General features: G+C 50.0%; 1 protein-coding gene across 1 annotated transcript in view; it reads left to right on the forward strand.

Moving 5' to 3' along the window:
- Nucleotides 1-20,425, forward strand: part of EFNA4 (ephrin A4) — a 30,786-nt gene extending 10,361 nt beyond the window's left edge. The window contains exons 2-6 of the mRNA XM_053368801.1: nucleotides 9,724-10,016; nucleotides 11,693-11,761; nucleotides 12,405-12,464; nucleotides 15,277-15,680; nucleotides 19,831-20,425. Coding sequence (XP_053224776.1) covers nucleotides 9,724-10,016; nucleotides 11,693-11,761; nucleotides 12,405-12,464; nucleotides 15,277-15,368 — 514 coding nt within the window. The 3' untranslated portion in view covers nucleotides 15,369-15,680; nucleotides 19,831-20,425. The remainder of the gene's footprint in view (nucleotides 1-9,723; nucleotides 10,017-11,692; nucleotides 11,762-12,404; nucleotides 12,465-15,276; nucleotides 15,681-19,830) is intronic.
- The last annotated feature ends 347 nt before the right edge of the window (nucleotides 20,426-20,772 follow it).

The following is a 20,772-nucleotide window of genomic DNA, read 5'->3' on the forward strand; positions in this document are numbered from 1 at the left end:
TCACGTCTATTTTAAAAGGGACCTATTATTTGCCCGCTTCCGAACTTTGTACCCTCTCTTGCAAAACCCTCGCAGCCTTGGCTACGCTCTTAATCTGGGCTTTGAGCGCTCTTCTGTTTAGTCATTGTGAGGTGGCTGCTGTTGTTGTTTTACAAAGCTTCTCATGCAGGTAAAACAACAACAACTCCAGAGGTGCCGTTAACCTGGCGAGGGCGAAGGCGTAACTCTGCCTCCCCCCCCCCCCAAACAAAAAAACCCTGGCTCTAAAGCTGCAGAACTCTGGAATAAATACTAGACAAGGTTCTCTGGGAAGCGTGTTTCCTGGGCTCTTGAAACCAAGGCTGCCCCCAAGCCTCAGACGGCTGAGATTTGGGGAAAAGTTTCCCGTATCTGAGAATTTGACACCTCGGCTGTCTTGCAAACCTTAGTAGCTGCAACTCCTAGCCAGACTTTTTGGGCTGCAGGGCAGTGGGGCAAGCTTTTTGCTGTCGAACTGCATTCCCTTGTGGGTTGTCTCTGTGGCGTGATGGACCCATGCCAGCAGCAGGCAGGCTTGAAGTCAGTGAGGGAGGCTCAGACCCCAAATTGGGGTTCCCTTTCCCTCTGTTTCTGTTCCTCCTTTCTCTCTCTTTGCCTCGGTCCAGTTAAAGCACATAGCTGCTCCCCAAAGAATCCTGGGAATGGTGGTTTTTAAAGGGTGCTGGGAACTGTAGCTCTGTGAGGGGGTAAACTACAGTTCCCATGATTCTTGGGTGGGGGGGATGTGACCACCTCCTACTTCTCTTCCTCTTCGTCCGGCAGGGTTTGAAACGGACAGTTCTTAGGAATATAAAAAGAAGCTGCCTTCTACTGAAAGTCAGACCACTGATCTATCTGGTTCTGTGCCGTCTACACTGACTGGCAGCAGCTGCCTTCCTGGGTTTCAAACAGAAGGCTTTCCACTGGGGTTGAACACAGGGAACTTTTGGTGCAAAGCAAACCTAGAGAACTCGTTGCTTCCCAAAGGTCTTTTGGAATTAGCTACAGACCCACTGGTTGCCCATCCATGCTTTTTAGATAGAACATTTTACATGTGGATGGTTTTTGCAATGCTATCCTTGGCTTAAAGGTAAAGGGACCCCTGACCATTAGGTTCAGTCGTGACTGACTCTGGGGTTGCTGCGCTCATCTCGAGGGAGCCGGCGTACAGCTTCCGGGTCATGTGGCCAGCATGACTAAGCCGCTTCTGGCGAACCAGAGCAGCACACGGAAACACTGTTTACCTTCCTGCCGGAGCGGTACCTATTTATCTACTTTTACTTTGATGTGCTTTCAAACTGCTAGGTTGGCAGGAGCAGGGACTGAGCAACGAGAGTTCACCCCGTCGCGGGGATTCGAACCGCCAACCTTCTGATCGGCAAGTCCTAGGCTCTGTGGTTTAGCCCACAGCGCCACCCGCGTCCCTTATCCTTGGCTTACATGGGAGTAAGTCCCATTGCAGTTAGTGGGACTTTCCTCCAAGTAAAAATACACCGGCAGTCGTAGACCTGAGTTGCTTGGGACTGATAAGAAACCCTAAGATATCAGTGCAGTTTGGGAAGAATCCGCCTGCCATCTTGATTCAAAATGGTGCCCAACTATATCCAAACATATAGAAAACTCAGTCCTGGATCTCAAAGACCATTGTGCAAAATTTGGTTCCGCTCTCATAAGAGGTTTCCAAGTGCAAAGTGGACAGCCAACGTCCGAAATCACACCATTGAAAGGATCCACCCTGGATATTAGGATCCTCAAGGGATATGGGGATAGTTGGGTGACTAAATTTCCAATATTCGAAACAAGGAACACAGGCCTAGCTTGTTTCGAATGTCTGTGGGTGCTCTTGGCTAATTGGTGAAAATCAAGGTTGCGTAGACTTTAAAAATAAATAAATCTGGCTATATAAATATTTGACTCTGTGTGAAGTTTGTCCTCTCCGCACCCTGCTTACTTAGCAGTTCACGGTTGAGTCAAACGAGATGCGGGCTGTTCCGTTTGGGGTGTGTGTGTGTTTTTCTCTAATGCTGCTACCAGATCCAAATTTAATCAGAGTTGCGGTGATAGGACGGGGTCCTTTTTGTTGAAGCTCCGCCATCCCCCAGTTGCTTTTCCATCTGTTGGGGAAAAGATACTGATGTCCTCTATCTTTCCCCTATAGTGGGAGAAAAGCAAATGGGGGCGATTATCGCCCCCCCTCCAAAAAAGCTGGCAAATTGTCAACACCTCCTCCCACTGGGTCCATTTCTCCAATCATAAGAAGGACCCGGTAGATCAGGCCAAGGGCACACCTAGCCCAGCATCCTGTTGCACAGTGGATCAGTGCATTTGGCTCTTAACCAGAAGGTTGGTGGTTCGAGCCCACCCAGGGATGGCTGTGGGCTGGATTCTTGCATTGCAGAGGGCTGGATCCCTTCCAGGTCTACAGTTTTGTGATTTCTAAGTGTGACCCAAGCACAAGAAGAGCAACCAGTGTTCAGAAACATTCCTGTTTCCATCCATGGAGGCAGCAGAGAATAGGCTGGTAGCCATTGATAGCTGTATCTAGGGCTGCCCAAGACAGTGGAACCTCGGTTTTCGAATGTAATCTGTTCCTGAACACTGTTCGACTTCCGAAACGTTTGAAAACCGAAAACTGAAAGTGGAAACCTCAATTAAATCGGGAAACTCAAAACGGAAGCCGCATCAGACGTTTGGGTTCTGAAAAACGTTCAAAAACTGGAACATTTACTTCCTGGTTTTCAGCGTTCAGGAGCCGAAACAGAGCCGTTCGAGAACCGAGGTTTGACTGTACCTGGTTTTCAACATCACGATATATCAAACATTGCGCTGTGTTGATATATCACAATGTCTGAAATAAGGATAGAGCTGGTTTTCAACTTTGTGATATATTACCAGCTAAACATTGCAATAAACTGATTTATCACCATGTCTGATATGAGAATAGGGAAGTCTTTTAATGTTTAATTATGTTTTTAAATATGTTGGAGGCCAACCAGAATGGCTGGGGCAACCCAGTTAGATGGGTGAGTTATAAATGATTAAAAAAAAACCCAAGTACAATAATAATTAGCTAGCTTCACGGTTCTTCCCATGTTGTGATTTTTGCATAGCACACACACAAGCAAACATCATGATTCGCAATATATTGCCAGGTGAAAAATTATGAAAGCAATATCATTTTATGGACTTCAAACTGGTTTGGCTATTCAAGTTGTTGACCATCAGTTTTAACTCTTTGCCTCGTTAAGAATCCAGTTCAGAAACTTCAGCAATAAAGCGAAAACAGAAGCTGCCAAGAGACAACCCGCGTGTTTTCCCACAACTCGCCCACTCGAGCCCTTAATTCCTCTAGGACAGCAAGCAGTATCTAATCTCATCGATCTTCACAACAGTAAAATAGGTCATTGGTGCTCCTAATTAATGAGCGGCGATCCTTGCCTTTTCCAGGATCTCCACCCTGGCCATTTCCGATCCGTCCGGTTTTTTGCGCAATCGGTGCACAACGGCAGCAGTGCACTCCCCACGCATCAAGGAGTTGTGGTTTTCTTGTGGGGATTCCTCGTTCGCCACACGGCCAGCCTGCAATATTTTGGACGCAGGGGTGGGGTTAAATGCCATTCCAGCCCATTCAGATGTCATATCCGCTGTCAGTAATGATTTGCTATGTACCCGGGCCTGTACTTAACAGTAGGGGAAAGTTGGAAGCTACAGTGGTACCTCGGGTTAAATACTTAATTCGTTCCGGAGGTCTGTACTTAACCTGAAACTGTTCTTAACCTGGAGCACCACTTTAGCTAATGGGGCCTCCTGCTGTTGCTGCGCCGCCGGAGCACGATTTCTGTTCTCATCCTGAAGCAAAGTTCTTAACCCAAGGTACTATTTCTGGGTTAGCGGAGTCTGTAACCTGAAGCATATGTAACCTGAAGCATATGTAACCCGAGGCACCACTGTATTCTTGAATACTCGAATTCCACTTGTGTTTTTTATTGTTGTTGTTAAAGGTTGTGAAGAGTGACATCTATGGCGCAACCATATTTTGGATGGAATACCGTGTACTGTTCTGATCACCTTACCTCAAAAAGGATAATCTTAGGGTTGCCATATGCCTGGAATTTCCCGGACATTCCTGGAATACTGTAGTCGGAAGGGTTGTCTGGGCAGAAATCGTTCTTGCCGATTTCTGTAAAAAATACAGCTCAAAAATGGCAAAAACAGTAGGCCTTGTGGAAATCCACCCAAGCTGAATGGAGGAAGTTTCAGGACAGAATCCTGTGGAACTCACTCCCACAAGAGGCAGTGACGGTGACTGGTTTTGATGGCTTTAAAAGGGGACTGGGCAAAATTCACAGAGGAAAATGCTATCAAAGGCTATTAGCCACGATGGTTACGTTCTGTCTACGGCTGGGCAATACCCGCTTTCCAACATCGCGATGTATCACCATGGCGATAGAGTGTTGCATCGTGATGTTGAAAGGGAAGGAGCATTTTCGAGGCACCGAGGTGCAACCGCTGCCGCCACCAGCTCCTGGCGCAGGGAGGAAGGCAAGGCCCACCTGCGACTTACTGCCAGGTGAAGGCGCCATTGTGCTGGCCCTCAAACCGGTTCTGGACGATGTACTGATGAATAAGGCCTGTCACGTTGAAGAGACATGTCTTCTTCCTGTTTTTGTTTGTTTCAGGCGTTTGCATATTAGTTTCAGATTAATCTGTTTGGCTGTGCGGTGCTGTAATAACGGGAGGCCCTTATGTGGCAGGATATTAAAACGGGGAGTCAAACCTGAGGAAACGAAATCAACTCCTGTCAAAAGCATCCACCACGCAAAGAAGCCCAAACTCAAATGTAATAAGAGCTTGACAAAACAGGTCAATCCAAATGATAAACTGGGAATGATGTTGTTGTTTAATGTGTTTTTAAAAACACCGTTTATCTGTTTCGAAACAGGAGCAAAGTTTGCTACAGGGCCTGAGTCGCTGGCTTGCTGGAACTGTTGGTAGCCGCTCTGGGCCCGACTTCGGCTGGCGAGGGCGGGATATAAATATATTATTATTATTATTATTATTATTATTATTAGAGATGGTCTTTTGAGTGGCTGGACTACAGCTTCCATGGGACCCAGCCGCCATGGTGGAATAGCCCCAGGAGGTGATAGGAGTTGTAGTCCGACCACCTCTGGAAGCCCACAGCCCTGTCTCAAAAGACCACAGGACTTTGGTTAGGATATTCCAGGAAACCAGTGGCTCAGGAGTTGGGGGTGATGGGAGTTGTAGTCCAGCAACATCTGGAGGGGCATCGCAGGCATGTGGTTTGAAACAGGGTGGGCGAGATGGCCTCCCGCCTGCCTGAGGATTTATTATTTATATTATCACGCCCTCCAAGGAGCTTGAGGGGGCATCCATGGTTCTCCCCCCATTTTACCCTCGCAGCAACCCTGTGGGGTAGGCTAGGCTCAGAGGCAGCGACCGATCCTCGCGCCCAGTGAGCTTCGTGACATTGTGGGGGATTTGAACCCGGCCTCCGCCGTGAAGCGCACTGGGTGACCTCAGACCCGTCATGGTGTCTCAACCTATCCCGCCTTGCAGGGTTGGGCTGAGGAGAGCGGGCAAAGGAGCAGTTCAAGAACGGATGGGAGCCAGGAGGAGCTCTGCTTGTGGCTCCTGGTATTGTTTTGGTTTCTTCACCAAGTGGCCATGGTAGTGCCACCCTGAGGCATTGTGGGAAATTTAAAATGGTGTCACCCAAGGTGTGCTTGAAACCTTTCTTTTTGAGGGGCAACTAGGGCAGGTCTTAGCAGGCAGCTCTGGCAAATGACCAAAAGTGTTGTGTGCTGGTGCCAGGGCTGAGGAGCTTTTCTCGGAGAGGCTGGCAGGTTGGATGACCTGTTCTGGCCTGCAGTGGTTTCCTTGTCACAGGCGGCGGCCATGTGCTTTTTGGATGCAGATTGGGAGTGCAGAAGCGCTCTTGACTTGGGCATCCCTTCATACCCCTCAGTTTGGTTCATGCCTTGAGTTTGAGTTCTGACACTTTGGGTTCCTTCGGGCAAACATGAAATGTAGCAACTTTTCCTTTAGGGAAAGATGCTTTGTGGTCACTGACAGAGCACCCAGGCACCCAGGGTTCAATCCCTGGCATCTCCAGGGCTGGGAACGTCCTCAACAACTGCTGCCAGTCCGTGTAGACAATGTTGAACTGGTATAAGGCAGCTTCATCTGTTCCTTTTAAAAATCAGCCCTTTATTTAGTACCATGAGGACTAGAATCTTACAGTGGTACCTCGGGTTAAGAACTTAATTCGTTCTGGAGGTCCATTCTTAACCTGAAACTGTTCATAACCTGAGGTACCACTTTAGCTAATGGGGCCTCCTGCTGCCGCCACTCGATTTCTGTTCTCATTCTGAAGCAAAGTTCTTAACCTGAGGTACTATTTCTGGGTTAGCGGAGTCTGTAACCTGAAGTGTCTGTAACCTGAGGTACCACCACTGTACTTTGTTTCATGCGGATGGGCCATAGCTCAGGTGCAGAGCATCTGCCTTGCATACTGTAAAGGTCCCAGGTTCAAATCCTGGTGTCTCCAGCTAGAGCCATGGAAACTCCTGCCACAAACCCTGGAGGACAGCTGCCAGTCAGAGCTAGACGGACCAAAGTTCTGATTCCTAGGTTCCTGAGGCTGCCTGTGAACGTGTTTTTTTGACATACCGAAGCCATCCACGCCAAACGTGCCTGTTACTTCCTGGTGGCGCATTGCAAGGGGGTCATGTGCCCATGCGTGGGTTTTGGCTGCCACATTCCCCGACGATGCATCACTCCTAGTCGGGGGTCCTTTGTCTTGGGGCTGGGCCGTCGGCCCGTTGCCCTGGGGGCTCCCCGCTGACCCTTTTTGCTTCCACTCACGTGAATTAATCGGAGCTGACATCTGCTTGTTTAGCAGAGCTGGGCAGCTGGATCGAAGCAGTGGGTGGGGGGCGCCTGCAAAGTCTGTGCCCCCTCACTTTGGGGGGGGCGCTTTTGGAGAGAGTCCTTTCCTGTACATCATCAAACCTTGGGCTTTATACTAGGATAAAGAGAAGTCCGTGAGGGCTGGATTTGTGTGTTAAGAGAGAAACTTCTTCAGGATTGCTAGGTGCAGGTTTCTGTTGTGAAGAGTCTTCTACAAATGGTTTTGGTCAAGAATGCGAAAGAAACGGTGACACTGCTGTGATTGAAGAAAAGGGAGGTAACGCGGGACGCGGGTGGTGCTGTGGGTTAAACCACAGAGCCTAGGACTTGCCGATCAGAAGGTCGGCGGTTCGAATCCCCGCGACGGGGTGAGCTCCCGTTGCTCGGTCCCGGCTCCTGCCAACCTAGCAGTTTGAAAGCACGTCAAAGTGCAAGTAGATAAATAGGTACCACTCCGGCGGGAAGGTAAATGGCGTTTCCATGCACTGCTCTGGTTCGCCAGAAGCGGCTTACTCATGCTGGCCACATGACCCGGAAGCTGTACGCCGGCTCCCTCGGCCAATAAAGCGAGATGAGTGCCGCAACCCCACGACTGGACCTAATGATCAGGGGTCCCTTTACCTTTAAAATAAACCACAGGATTAAGAGCGTCTAGCTGCATAAAATCTGTGAGGCAAGCTCAGAAAGAACTCGCAGCAATATAGTCCAGAAATCCCTCACAACTCCCCTGAGAGTGATAGCACCATTTTGCAGAATGAGGGTGCCCGCTGCCCCCCTGTGTGACTCCCTGCTCTAGCCTAAGATCCTTCTGAGGCAGGCAATGCTTTCTCAGTGCTGAAATCAGATGTGGCTGGCCTGTTTAGTCATGCCCAATGCCGCTATAAAGTACTTGCTCTCGGAGGAGGGTTCTGGTTGCCCCTCTGCACGAGTGCCCGCTCTGCTTTTTGGCAGCTTTCAGTCAGGCACTGCTAAAGTGATAGAGTAATTCTACCACATTTCAGTGTTGCATGAGAGGTAAACCTGTTGAAGGAGGTGGGGGGGGGAGATTACAGGCACCTTCTTTCCACGAGTGAGTGTTTTCTGCCTCATGGGAGCTGTGAATTATATTTAATTAACTTTGGGAAAATCCCAGCATTTTCCCTCAGGGACTTTTCGAACGTGTAAACCACAGCAAACCTGTGAAATGCTTTCTTTTTTGGAACGGGCAAAGTGCTTTTTTTTTTTGCAATGGTATGTTGCTCAGAGTGCGGCGTCTGAAGACATTTATGTAAGGCATGGGTGGAGGGAACAGTGTTGAACTACAACGCCCATCATCCTTGACCATTGGGCCTCCAATCCAAGAGGCTCCTCTGTGCCTAGAGCAGGGGTGGGGAACCTGTGGCCCTCTGGATATTGTTGCACTCCGACTCCCATCAGCCCCAGCCAGCATGGCCAACAGTAGGGGATGATGGGAGTTGTAGTCCAGCAACGCCAGGAGAGAGACAGATTCCCATCCCTGCTGCAGACCTAAGGCAACACTCAAACCCAAGATTTCTGCACTGTTGTTGTCTTCCGATTCCCATCAGTCCGACAGTCAGAATGGCCCAGTGGTCAGGGGCAGTGGGAGTTGTAGTTCAGGTTGCTGGCCTTTGATGTGGAAACTTGAGGAGTCATCGGCCACACCTTAAATAAGGGCCTGGGAGCAAACTGGATGCCAATGCGGATTAGGAAAGGCTTGGCATTCGTGTTCTCAGCATCCGGTCTTAGCTCAAAGGAGAGTCGTGGTGTTCTCCAACCGATGGAATTTCTGACATGTCTCCAAAGAGCTCTCTGATAATCTTCTTCTTGTGCAGCAGCTCCTTGACTTCTTTTCACTGCATGCTTTTGGCCTATTTTGCCCATGAGAACTAGAAACTTACTTGCTGTTGGGTGGTGCTTTGTTTTTAAAGAAAGCTGATTCTGAGGGATCTTCCTTTTGCACCCAATACGACACTGGATCACTTAATCAAAAGAAACCTTTTACCTTTTCTGCTGTCGTTTCTGTTTCTTAGACGCCAGGCTCGTTTTAATCTGGGTCCTTCTCCTTCCAGAAAGTGCCCCATCTAGGAAGGGGCACAGAAAAAAAATACATATTCTCTCCATCTTGCCCTCGAGACTCTAACCAGGCCACATCTCTCATTGACTTTGCTTTGGCCGCTCTTTAGTGCTTTTGCCTGGCTGGAATGTGTCCTCGAACCCTGGTCATGCCTCTTCCTTGCCAGGATGTAGGAAAGAGAGGGGCATGGGCAAGTCTGTTCGTAGCAACTCACCAGCCTGCTGCCCAAAGGTTTACCGCCGTTGCCCCTTCGGCTTTTGACCGTGGTCCTGCCCAACCCTGCCACATGGCCCCCAGAAAGTTGCCCTGCGGGGAATGCAGCCCTCTGGCTCAAAACTCCTCCCTATCTTAATGGGCTTAGAATTTTATTTATGTTAAGTGATGAATTAATATGTTTAATTCCATAAGGTGAAGATCTAAGGATGTTAATGTTTTAAGTTAAATTTCACGAAAATTGGGATTTGGAAAACGGTTAAAAGGACATGCAATGAAATTCAACCAAGGGGAAGCGAGGAAGTCACTTAACAAAGTTAATAACTGTAATTTTCAATAAGGCTATGATTTTTGTTTGTTTGTTTTGTTTTGTGTGTTTGTTTGTTTATAATATTGTGAAAACTAGTAAAATTTTTGAGGGGAAAAACCACAAAACTCCTCCTTATCCCCTGATCGCTGACTGATTTGCTTCTCCCCATTCGCAGATTCCTGGAAGAAGACTATGCTGTCCAGGTCTCCATCAACGATTACTTGGATATCTTCTGCCCGCACTATGAGCAGCCGCTGGCAGCGGGGAGCCCAGAATCCTTCACTTTGCTCATGGTGGACATTGAGGGCTACCGGGGCTGCTACGAGACGCCGGGAGCCTTCAAACGCTGGGAGTGCAACCGGCCCTATGCTCCTTACGGGCCGGTCCGCTTCTCGGAGAAAATCCAGAGGTTCACCCCTTTCTCGCTGGGCTTCGAGTTTCAGCCGGGCCATGACTACTACTATATCTGTGAGTTGGGCCTTTGGCAGGCATGGGATGGTTCTGAGTTGACTTGAGGGCCAAATTGTACAAGGTTTTCTCTGAGAGAGAGTTATGAATGGGATTTAGTGCTGCAGCAATCTTTTTTTTAAATAATTTTTTATTTGATTTTCAATAATCTACAGTATTTTTCGCTCTATAGGACACACTTTTTCCCCTCCAAAAATGAAGGGAAAATGTGTGTGCGTCCTATGGAGCGAATGCAGGCTCCTTGGCTTCAGCGATAGCAACACGAAGCCTCCAAAGCGCAGAGGGAGCGCTCCCTCCGCGCTCCGGAGGCTTTGCGTTGCTTTCGCTGAAGCCTGGAGAGCGAGAGGGGTCGGTGCGCGCCACCTCTCTCGCTCTCCAGGCTTCAGGGATAGCCTCCTGAAGCCTTTGGAGCGCAGCGGGAACTCGCGCTGCGCTCCGGAGGCTTCGGGTTCCTTTTGCTGAAGCCGGGAGAGCAAGACTCTCCTGGCTTGAGCAGAGAGGGAGAGCTGCGCAGCACCCCTTCAGTGAAAAGGGAGGAGAAATGAAAGGGGCTCTGTGTCTCCTGCCGCTTCGCTGAAGAGGCTCTGAGCAGAGGGGGGAGAATTTTTTTTTCTTGTTCTCCCCCTCTAAAACAAGGTGCGTCCTATGGTCGGGTGCGTCCTATAGAGCGAAAAATACAGTACATAAAAACCCATTCCAAATCCAAATGTCGAAATTACTCTGAATCTCCTGACTCCCCCTGCCTCGAAACCCTTCCATGGGCCTTCTTGATCCTATTTTCAACTGCATATCACTACTTCTCCCATTTTTTAATCTTTCTAAATTATCCATACATACTGTTACATTACAACTGTGTTTTAAAAAGATCTTGTCCCTGAGCTTCCCAGTTAATTTTGCCATTTTGGCAAACTTTTAAATTACAAGTTTTGGGCTGAGTTCTGCCACAGAAGATAGGGTGAAGCAGCATTTCTGTGTGTGTAAGGTTTTTTTTTTTTGGGGGGGGGAGGTTTTTAAAAAAATGTATTTGTATTCTAATGTATTTATTGATTTAGTAAATTTACATCACGCTCTTGATCCAAAGGCCACACGGAGGGTTTAAGATATGGTGTGTTGCAACAGATAGTTGCATTTATATCCCAGCTTTTTCTCCAGGGAGCTCAAGGTGGCAGCAGTATTCAGAAATAATAGCCCTGTTTGGACAGTGGCTAAGCTTTGGGTGCTCCTCTGAACTCTTTCTGATAATCTGTGAACTTAACCTCACCCATTTCTTGCTATGGCATCTGTGACTGAGCCCTAAGCCTGCTCTTGACCACCTATGTGGTGTAGTGGTTAGAGGGCCGGACTGGGGCCTGGGAAACCTGGGTTCAAACCTCCACTTGGGCACAAACTCATTGAGTGGCTCTGAGGCCATTTCTCTCCTTCTCTCTCTCTCTCTCTCTCAGCCATCGCAGCCAGTAACCATTGACAGCTTTCTCCTCCGTGAATTTGTCCAGTCCTCTTGTAAAACTATCCAAATTGGTGGCCAGTATTGCCTTCTGTGGGGGCGAGTTCCATCGTTTAACCATGTGCTTCCCCCAAAGGGTTATGGGGGCTGTAGTTTGGTGCTGGGAGGTTTGACTTTCTTGCATTCTAACCCCCCTCTCTCTCTTATCTCTGGGTCCTTTCCTTCCCCATAGCTATCCCCACTGCAGAGAGTCCTGGACGCTGCTTGAAACTGCGGGTTTCAGTTTGCTGCAAGACAACCAGTGAGTCCATCTATTGTCTGTCCGTCTTGTTCAGGCAGGGATGGGGGGAATAATAGGCATCTGCAGGGATTCCCCCCCCCCCCGGTACAGAGAACCAAGTAAATAATCCAGACAGAGAAATAAACTGACCTATGTACACCTGAATTGTTCAGCAGTAAGGACCGGGAGAAAATTCTGAAAAGCAAACCTGGAGTTGAGATCAGGGATAGGAAAACCTCAAGCCAAATGTGGCCCTCGAGACCTCACTCTCTGGCCCCTAAGACCCTTCCCCAAGCCACACCCCTTCACTGGCCCAACCCTCCCGGAATGTTTTTGCCTGGCTGGAATATGCCCTTGATCTCTGTGTGTAGAAACTAGTCTAGTGTAACAAGGTAAAATTTGCATTTATTGCCCCCCGCCTCCCTTTCCCTGTGGCCCTGCCCACTACTGGTGTGCGGCCCCCGGAAGCTTGTCCAGAACGGAATGTGGCCCTCCATCTCTGCAAGTTTCCCTGCCCCTGATTTAGATAATGGGTGTTCCACTTTAGCTAGATCTGCTTTCCTTAAATGTATATATATATTGAGGGGGAAACTCATCAAGGACCGGGAGAGGAAGTTTGGTCCTGTCTGCGCCTTCTGAACTGACCCGTTTGTTTTTATTTTAGCCGTAGAGCCTGTGACGGAGGGTCCCAAATCTCAACCACGCGGGAGAGGCAGCTCCGAGGGTGAGTGGGGCTTGGGCAAGGGGGTGGCAGCAAGGCGGTTTGTTCCATTTAAAGCGCATGATTTTTAAAAGGCATCCTCAGTGTGCCTTGTCCTTTACTGAGGAATATGACAAACAGAGGAAAGTTCTCTTCTCCAAAGAGCTTACAATCACACATTTCTCTGTCCATGACAAAGACAGGGGAGGTGATGGGAAGGTATCTGAAATGTACACTGACTGAGTAGATCTAGCTCAGGGGTCAGCAAACTTCTTCAGCAGGGGGCTGGTCCACTGTCCCTCAGACCTTGTGGGGGGCCGGACTATATTTTGAAAAAATATACAGTATATGAATGAATTCCTATGCCCCACAAATAACCCAGAGATGCATTTTAAATAGAAGGACACATTCTATTCATGTAAAAACACGCTGATTCCCAGACCATCCGCAGGCTGGATTTAGAAGGCGATTGGGCTGGATCCAGCCCCTGGGCCTTAGTTTGCCTACTCATGATTTAGCTGATGCATTCTTAGGCTTCAATCCAGTCAGCGATGACAGCGAAAAGGTTGCCAACTGACCCTTAAAAACCAGCCTGACCGCTCTTGTGCCTTGAGCAAAATGGGGGGAGCTCCAACTGGCCAGCGAAGCTTTTATTTATTATTGTTATTTGTTTCATTTATATCTCACCTTTTCCCCCAAGGAGCTCAAGGTGGCAAATTTATGAATCTTCCCCTTCCCCATTTTATCCTCACAACAGCCCTGTCAGGTAGGATAGGCTGAGAGGCAAGCGTGGTTGGTTGGGGATTTGAACCCTGGCCTCCGAGGTCCTAGACAAACACTCTTGACTTTTACACTACACCAGGAACACAGAGCGGGAGCTTATCCCCTCAGGCTAAAAGTGTGTTCTGCGTGGCTCAAGCTGGTGTTAATAGGTGTTGTTAAAACTTACAGGAAAGTTGGCAACCCAGTCAGGTGTTTTGCCAAAGAGTTCACACGCGCGGAAGACAGTCTTGAGGAAGGAGGGTGGTGGGGAAGACAGAGAGAGAGAGAGAAGATTAGCACCAATTATTGGTATTCCAAGATTTGGCAAATCGCCTTTTTGGGAAATAAAATATAGCACAAGCTGGAGGTTTTCAGGGGCCAAAAAGGCTTGAGATGGCCTCCTTGGCATTTGATCCAATTTTATTTTATATACAATCACCAAGGCTCCAGGTACCCACAGGTCTATGCAATTGTCTCGATCTACTGCTGTCTGAAGTTATTCTTTATCTCCCTTTTTGAAATGAAAACATGTACCTGTTTTGATTCAGACCACGGAGCCTTTTGCAATTATAGGCCACACACCCTTTTCCTCTTGGCATGTGTTATTATTGACGCAGTAAATCACACAGCTGTATGCTATGCTTTTTTATTGGCAATTGTGACAATGTACCTTTTTTTAAACAACTAATGTTTCTTCATTTCTTGAAACCTGTTTGTTATTAGAGTTCAGTTTAAGAAAACTGGGGGGGGGGAGGAAAAGGAAATTAGAACTAGGCAGGACTTTGAGGGTGGAATTGCAGGGATAAGGGGTAGCGAGGGACTGTCATCATCCCTGACCATCAGGCAATTGCAGCTGGGGATGGTGGGAGTTGGCATCTGAAAACATTTGGGGGTTCATGGACATCTGGGGGTTCATGCGTTCCCGCTTTATACGTTTGTAAGTGCATTTAATATGGTCCCTGGTTGGTTGGGCCGAAGGTTCTCCACATCTCTGCCTATTTGGTACCTACTGGTACTTCCCATCATCCAGCCAAGGGCCTTCTGGCAGTTCCCTCACTGTGAAAAGTGAAGCCACAGGGAACCAGGCAGAGGGCCTTCTCGGTGGTGGCGCCCACCCTGTGGAACGCCCTCCCATCAGATGTCAAGGAAATAAACAAGTACAGTCATACTTTGGGTTAAATTTGCTTCAAGTTGAGCGCGTTCGAGTTGCGCTCCGCGGCAACCCGGAAGTAACAGGGCGCGTTGCTTCCGGGTTTTGCCGCTTGCGCATGCGCAGAAGCTCAAAATGATGTCATGCGCAGAAGCAGCGAAAAGCGACGTGCGCATGCGCAGATGTGCCATTGCTAGATACGTTTACCTCTAGATGCGAACGGGGCTCCGGAACAGATCCCGTTCGTATCTAGAGGTACCACCGTACAGTGGAACCTCGGTTGTCGAATGCTTTGGAAGCCGAACGATTCAGAACCCAAACGCCAACAACCCAGAAGTGAATGCTTCCATTTTCGAACGCACCTCGGAAGTCAAGCAGCTTCTGAGGCACATTTCTCCATTTTTTAGAAAGGAATTTGCCAACCGGCAATTGCGCCTCGGTTGTCGAACGTTTTGGAAGTCAAACGGTCTTCCGTAACGGATTACGTTTGACAATTGAGGTTCCACTGTACAGTGGATGCTCGGGTTGCAAACGTGATCTGTGCGGGCTGCACATTCGCAACCTGCATCTGCGCATGCGTGGGTTGCGATTCGGTGCTTCTGCGCAAAGCACGATTTAGCGCTTCTGCGCATTCGCAACCGCTGAAACCCGGGAGTAACCTGTTCCGGTACTTCTGGGTTTTGGTGGTCCGTAACCTGAAAAAAACGCAACCTGAACCGGCTGTAACCCAAGGTATGACTGTATCTGACTTTTAGAAGACGTTTCAAGGCAACTCTGTATAGGGAAGTTTTTAATGTCTGATGTTTTATTGTGTTCTTAATATTTTGCTGGGAGCTGCCAAGAGTGGTTGAGGCAACCCAGTCAAATGGTCATAACACGCAAGAACAACAACTGCCCGTTTTTTTCTCTGTTCTCCCCACACAGATGCCGCTGTAGCCCCTGGACGTAGCTCTGCCCCTTCCTGGTCCAGCGGGGCCTGCTTGGGGCTGGCTCTCTTACCCTTCCTGTGGCTCTGACCCCACCCCCACCCCCAGGGCCGGGGACTCTTAAGAGGCTCCAGGCCGGGGTGAGGAGCGAGGGCGGCGCTTGGTCCTCCTCGTCCCCCACTCGCAAGGATGCTGGATTCCTCACTTGGCACTTTAGAACTCAGAGGCGATGTACTGGTGGGCCTCCTTCACAGCCGGACCCCTTGCTCCCCAGAGACGAGCTGAACTCCCAGATGCTGCGTCAACCCAGCCGAAAGGGGGCAGGACACCCCCATAAGTCTCAGTATGCCCACCCCCTTCTCCGTTTGGATCTGAGGCAAGAGGAAGACCTTTAGCCCGGAGGTAAGGCTTGGGGCAGGCAAGGTGGTGGTGGGCCAAGAGGGAAGCCTTTTGGCTAGACTACTTCAATGCTCTCTCTCTGGGGCTGCCCTTGATGTTGGTCCAGAAGCTGCAACTGGTGCGATATGCGGCGGCTCAGCTGCTCCCTGGGGAAGGATATCGGCAACACATTACCCCACTGTTGAAAGAACTACCCTGGCTGCTAATTGGTGATGAGGCTAAATTCAATGTGCTGGTTCTGGTGCAAAAAGCCATCTATAGCATGGGCCCAGGATGCCTGAAAGATCGTCTTGCCCCTTATATAATCAATGGATCACTGTGCTTTCCAAGTGAAGGCCACCTGTAAAGGTAAAGGGACCCCAAACCATTAGGTCCTGTCGTGACTGACTCTGGGGTTGCGGCACTCATCTCGCTTTATTGGCCAAGGGAGCCAGCGTACAGCTTCCGGGTCATGTGGCCAGCATGACTAAGCCGCTTCTGGCGAACCAGAGCAGTGCACGGAACGCCGTTTATCTTCCCGCCGGAGTGGTACTTATTTATCTACAAGTGCTTTTGAACTGCTAGGTTGGCAGGAGCAGGGACTGAGCAACGGGAGCTCACCCCGTCGCAGGGATTCGAACCGCTGAACTTCTGATCAGCAAGTCCTAGGCTCTGTGGTTTAACCCACAGTGCCACCCGCATCCCTTGAAGGCCTCCTGTAGATATCATCGTATTAGGAGGTCTTTTCCCAACTCTTTGGAATTCCCTCCCATTGAATATTAGGCAGGTGCCAGGCACTGTTGTCTTATTGGCACCTTCTGAAGACCTTCTTGTTACAGATATAAAGATCCTAGCCTGCATCTGTATTGGGAATGTTTGCAATGTTTTTGTTTTGTTTTGTTTTGTTTTATCCCTTGCTGCTTACTGCCCTGGGCTCCTTTGGGAGGAAGGGTAGGAGAGAAATCATATAAAGAAAGTAAGAGTTTAAATAAAGCCATAACAGTAGGACCATGAAGGATATTGACTATGGCCCCCTCATTAATGCAGGATCTACAATGCAGGCTACAGCATGGATGGGAGATCCTGCAGCCTTTCCAGAGGATGCTGGACTCTGACTCCCAGCAGTTCCAGCATAGCCAAACGGCAGGGATGTTGGGAGCCCAGCAACCTCGGGCTGTGCCAAAGGTTCCCCACACTTGAATTGGAACCATGAGGACTGGAATCTTACTTTTTTTCTGGAGGAATTGAGGTAGCTCAGTGCATTTGCTTTACAGGGTTTCTAGGTAGAGCCCTGCCTGAATCCTCGAGGGTTGCTGCCAGTCAGAGCAGACAGTATTGAGCTGGGCAGTCCACCATCCTTGACCAATGGCCATGCTGGCTAGGGCTGATGGGAGTTGGAGTCCAGCAATCTCTGGGAGGGCCACGGGTTGCCCGTCCTTGATATACAGTGGACACTCGGGTTGCGAACGTGATCTTTGCGGGAAGCATGTTTGCAACCCGCAGCGCTGCGTCTGCGCATGCACGGGTTGTGATTCGGCACTTGTGCGCAAAGCACAATTTAGCGCTTCTGCACATGTGCAAGCACCGAAATCTAGAAGTACCGTATTTTTCGCTCTATAGGACGCACTTTTTCCCCTCCAAAAATGAAGGGGAAATCTGTGTGCGTCCTATGGGGCAAATGCAGGCTTTCGCTGAAGCTTGGAGAGTGAGAGGGGTCGGTGCGCCCCAACCCCTCTCGCTCTCCAGGCTTCAGGAAGCTATCAGCAAGCCTGGGGAGCCCGCGGGAGTTCCCACAGGGCTCCCTAGGCTGCGGATAGCAGCATGCTGCCCGGAGCGCGGGGCGCGCTGAAGCCGCAGCTGGGGGGGGAATAAATTTTTTTTCTTTATCCCCCCTCCAAAAAAAACCCCTAGGTGCGTCCTATAGGGCGAAAAATGCGGTAACCTGTTCTGGTACTTCCGGGTTTGGCATGGTGCGCAACCTGAAATCACGCATCCTGAAGCTTCTGTAACCCGAGGTATGACTGTACAGAGTGCCTTAAGAGGTGAACAAAAAGAGTAGGATTTCAGAGTTTGTAGTGGTCTTGAGAGGCCATCTCTCCTGACCTCATGCTTGGTGCAGGGATCTCACAACGTTCAGCATCCTTGACGGCCGTCCACCCACCCTCTGCTTAAATAAATCCAGGGAAGGCAAGTGTGCTGGTCTCAGGGGCTAACCGAGAGGCAAGGTCCAAGTCCAGTCAGGGGTCCGGTATGGAGGCTGTCCATCAAAGCTGAAGCTGGGTCCAAGGCAGGGAGTCGGGTGAGGTCAGGAACTCTGGCAGAAGAGCAGGACAGGGTGCAGGCAGGAACAGGCTACCAACAACGTTGCTACTGCAACCTGGGACTGGGGCTGGCTGGCTTTTATCTGCCCCGAGGCATAGGGCGGCCCCGGTCCACAGGTGACTCGCCTCTCCTGGCCTGGAGGTGAGCACTCCTCCTGCGAGAACTTAGTTCCCTCCGCCTCTCTGCCCTGAGCCTCTGCAGCTCAGGAGAGGCTGGAGGGTTACTGGACCCAGAGGCAACCTCAGCCTCCCCTGACGGGGCTGAGAGTGGAGCACCTGCAGGCAATGGATCCTCCATCACCTCAGGGGCCAGAGCAGGCTCAGGCCCCAGTCCTGGCTCAGCTGGTTCTGGAGGGGGGAACTCCTGTGCAGGCTGGGATTCCTCAGGTTCAACCTCTGAGTCTGAATCCCAGGCCATCACAGCGAGCTTGCCGCTTCTGGAGTTGGCCTGCTCAACTGTCCGACATCTCTTGCACATTAGGACATTTAACTCGTTTATTTCGACCGTATAGATACAGCTTAATTGCAACCGCCTTCGGGTGGCGCACAGGTAGCTCAACAACACGATAAACATTTATCCAAAAGTCAGCTTAAAACTGTAAGATCAGAATTCGGTTAAAATGCTTGTTGGGTTTTGTTTTGTTTTTTGAAATTAAAGAGGCTTTAGGAAGGTCAACAGGGGAAGGAGGAGGCCTGTCTGATCTTAGCCAGGAGGGAGGGAGTTCTCTAGAACTGGGGTCCACAATACGGAACACTCAGCTCCCGGTGGATGCAAACTGTGCATATGAGCCATAAAGGCCTGCTAACAGAGGATCCTCAAAGACCTCTGTGTTCGGGCAGGGATATAAGGATTTTGGGGGAATGGCTTCACGGGTGGGTCCCAATTGTCCTGCAAGCTGTCGATTCTCCCCCCCCTGCCCTGGGGGTTTTTTCCTCCCTAAAATTTTTTTGGGTAACGCTGCAAGAACTGAGGTTCCACTCCATGCCTCTTGGCAATCTCTCCCTCTTCTTGTTCGACGGTGCTGTAGGGACCAGCGCTAACCTCTGAACTTTGGAAATAGCCACTGGGTAGGTGGGGTGGGGGGAGATAAAGGGAGATTAAAACAAGTGGACAACAAACAGCCGCAGAACTGCTGAGCTACTGGCAACAGGACATTAGGAGGGAAGGGACAAGGCAGAAAATTACAGAACAAATCACATAATCTGCGGAGGCGGTTCAAAATCAAATAACAGAACCATGAAAATGTCAGAAGCCAATATGAAAGACCCGGGAGGAGGCGTGACCATTCGTGTCAGCAAAGGGCACTAAAAACATGGGTAGTGTCTGTGTATCGGCTGCAGCTCAGGGACAGAGCAGCTGCTTTGAATGCTGAAGGTCCCCAGGTCAGTCCCCAGGTGAGGCTGAGAATTGTCCCCTGTCCGGAAACCTGGAGAGCCGCTGCCAGTCAGTGTAGACAGTATGGAGCTAGATAGACTCTCGGTGTAAGGAAGCAATCATATAGTTGTCAACCTGCTGGTGACAATCAGATAAATTGAATTTGAGGGGGCAAATCTCTGGTCATGTGCTAATGTGGGGAGCTAAACAGAGCACCCATATTCAGATGCAGTCTATCTTCCAGGCAACAGAATGAATGGTCTGACCCAGCCGGACCCTTCTTAATGTCTGTACATTCCTCAGTGGGGAGAGGAAGGAACTCTGCACATGCTTCAAGGCAGTGTTTGGGTTAATGGTCATGTCACGTGTTCTGGGAGGGGGGTGGTCGGTCTGAAGCCAGGTTGTGGGGAAGGGGCTTGGTAGTTGAGCCCCCCTGGTCTCCCTCTTAACAGGATCCCTCTTGTTCTCTTCCCTACAGGAATTGATTCTCCACGGTGACATCCCTGCCGGAGGTCAGGTTGACCGTTTCTGGTGACTGTGATGGTGTCGGAACGGGGATTTTCCAGCTCGCCAAAAAGACTCAGATTTGGTTTTTGGGAGAAGTGGCATGGAATTGGGGGGGGGGAGTGGGGGAGAGACTGAAATATCTCTTCCGCAGCGCAGCAAAGGACTCGCAATATTTGTGTCCAGGACTGTTGATATGCCAAAGATGGGGAGAGACACTTTGCAGTCCGTGACACTCAAAGCTCAGCTGCTTTAAAAGAGGGGGGGGGGCTTCGACTTCTCCCTCCCCCTTGCCCCTGTTTTATGTCTCTGTCGAGCTCTGCTTCTCTCTCTCCCCTCCCCGGAAGCAAAAAACTGGACTGTGTCAGCCCCCCCTGCCGCCCCCCCGCCTTGTGTTCTCGGCGAGAACGGCCATGATGACGCCTGCGCTTTTGTCTTCTATGAAGACGCTTCCTCGGCGTCACCCATTCCTGGTTTACGACTTCTTCCTTTTAAATATGTTGGGGTCTGTCCCCCGCCCCCGCCATTAATTGTCAGTGACTGAGCCAAATGATAAAATTGTTTCGGAAGCTTGGCCCCCTTTCTTTCTGTTCCTCCATCCCCACCGACGAGTCAGAAGGGGCATTGGGGAAGGCTAGGATATCGGGATGGCGGGGCTGGGAGAGCTGTGTGGCTGGTGGGATGTGGAAGTCTTCGGCTGCTGGGTTGGGGGTGCAGGAGCAGCAGCTGAGATTTCGGAATGGAGGGACAGGGAACCTCAGGCCCAGGAGCTGGATGTGGCCCTTGGGGGGGTCCCCCTCTGGCCCTCAGAACTCTCCCCGGCCCACGCCCCTCAGTACCCTGACATCGCAACCTCTTTTGGGTGCTTTTGCCTGAACTGAATGTCCCTTGGACTCTGATCACGCCCCTCGGTTGC

Source organism: Podarcis raffonei, chromosome 16 (genome assembly GCF_027172205.1).
Source record: "Podarcis raffonei isolate rPodRaf1 chromosome 16, rPodRaf1.pri, whole genome shotgun sequence".
NCBI lineage: Eukaryota > Metazoa > Chordata > Lepidosauria > Squamata > Lacertidae > Podarcis > Podarcis raffonei.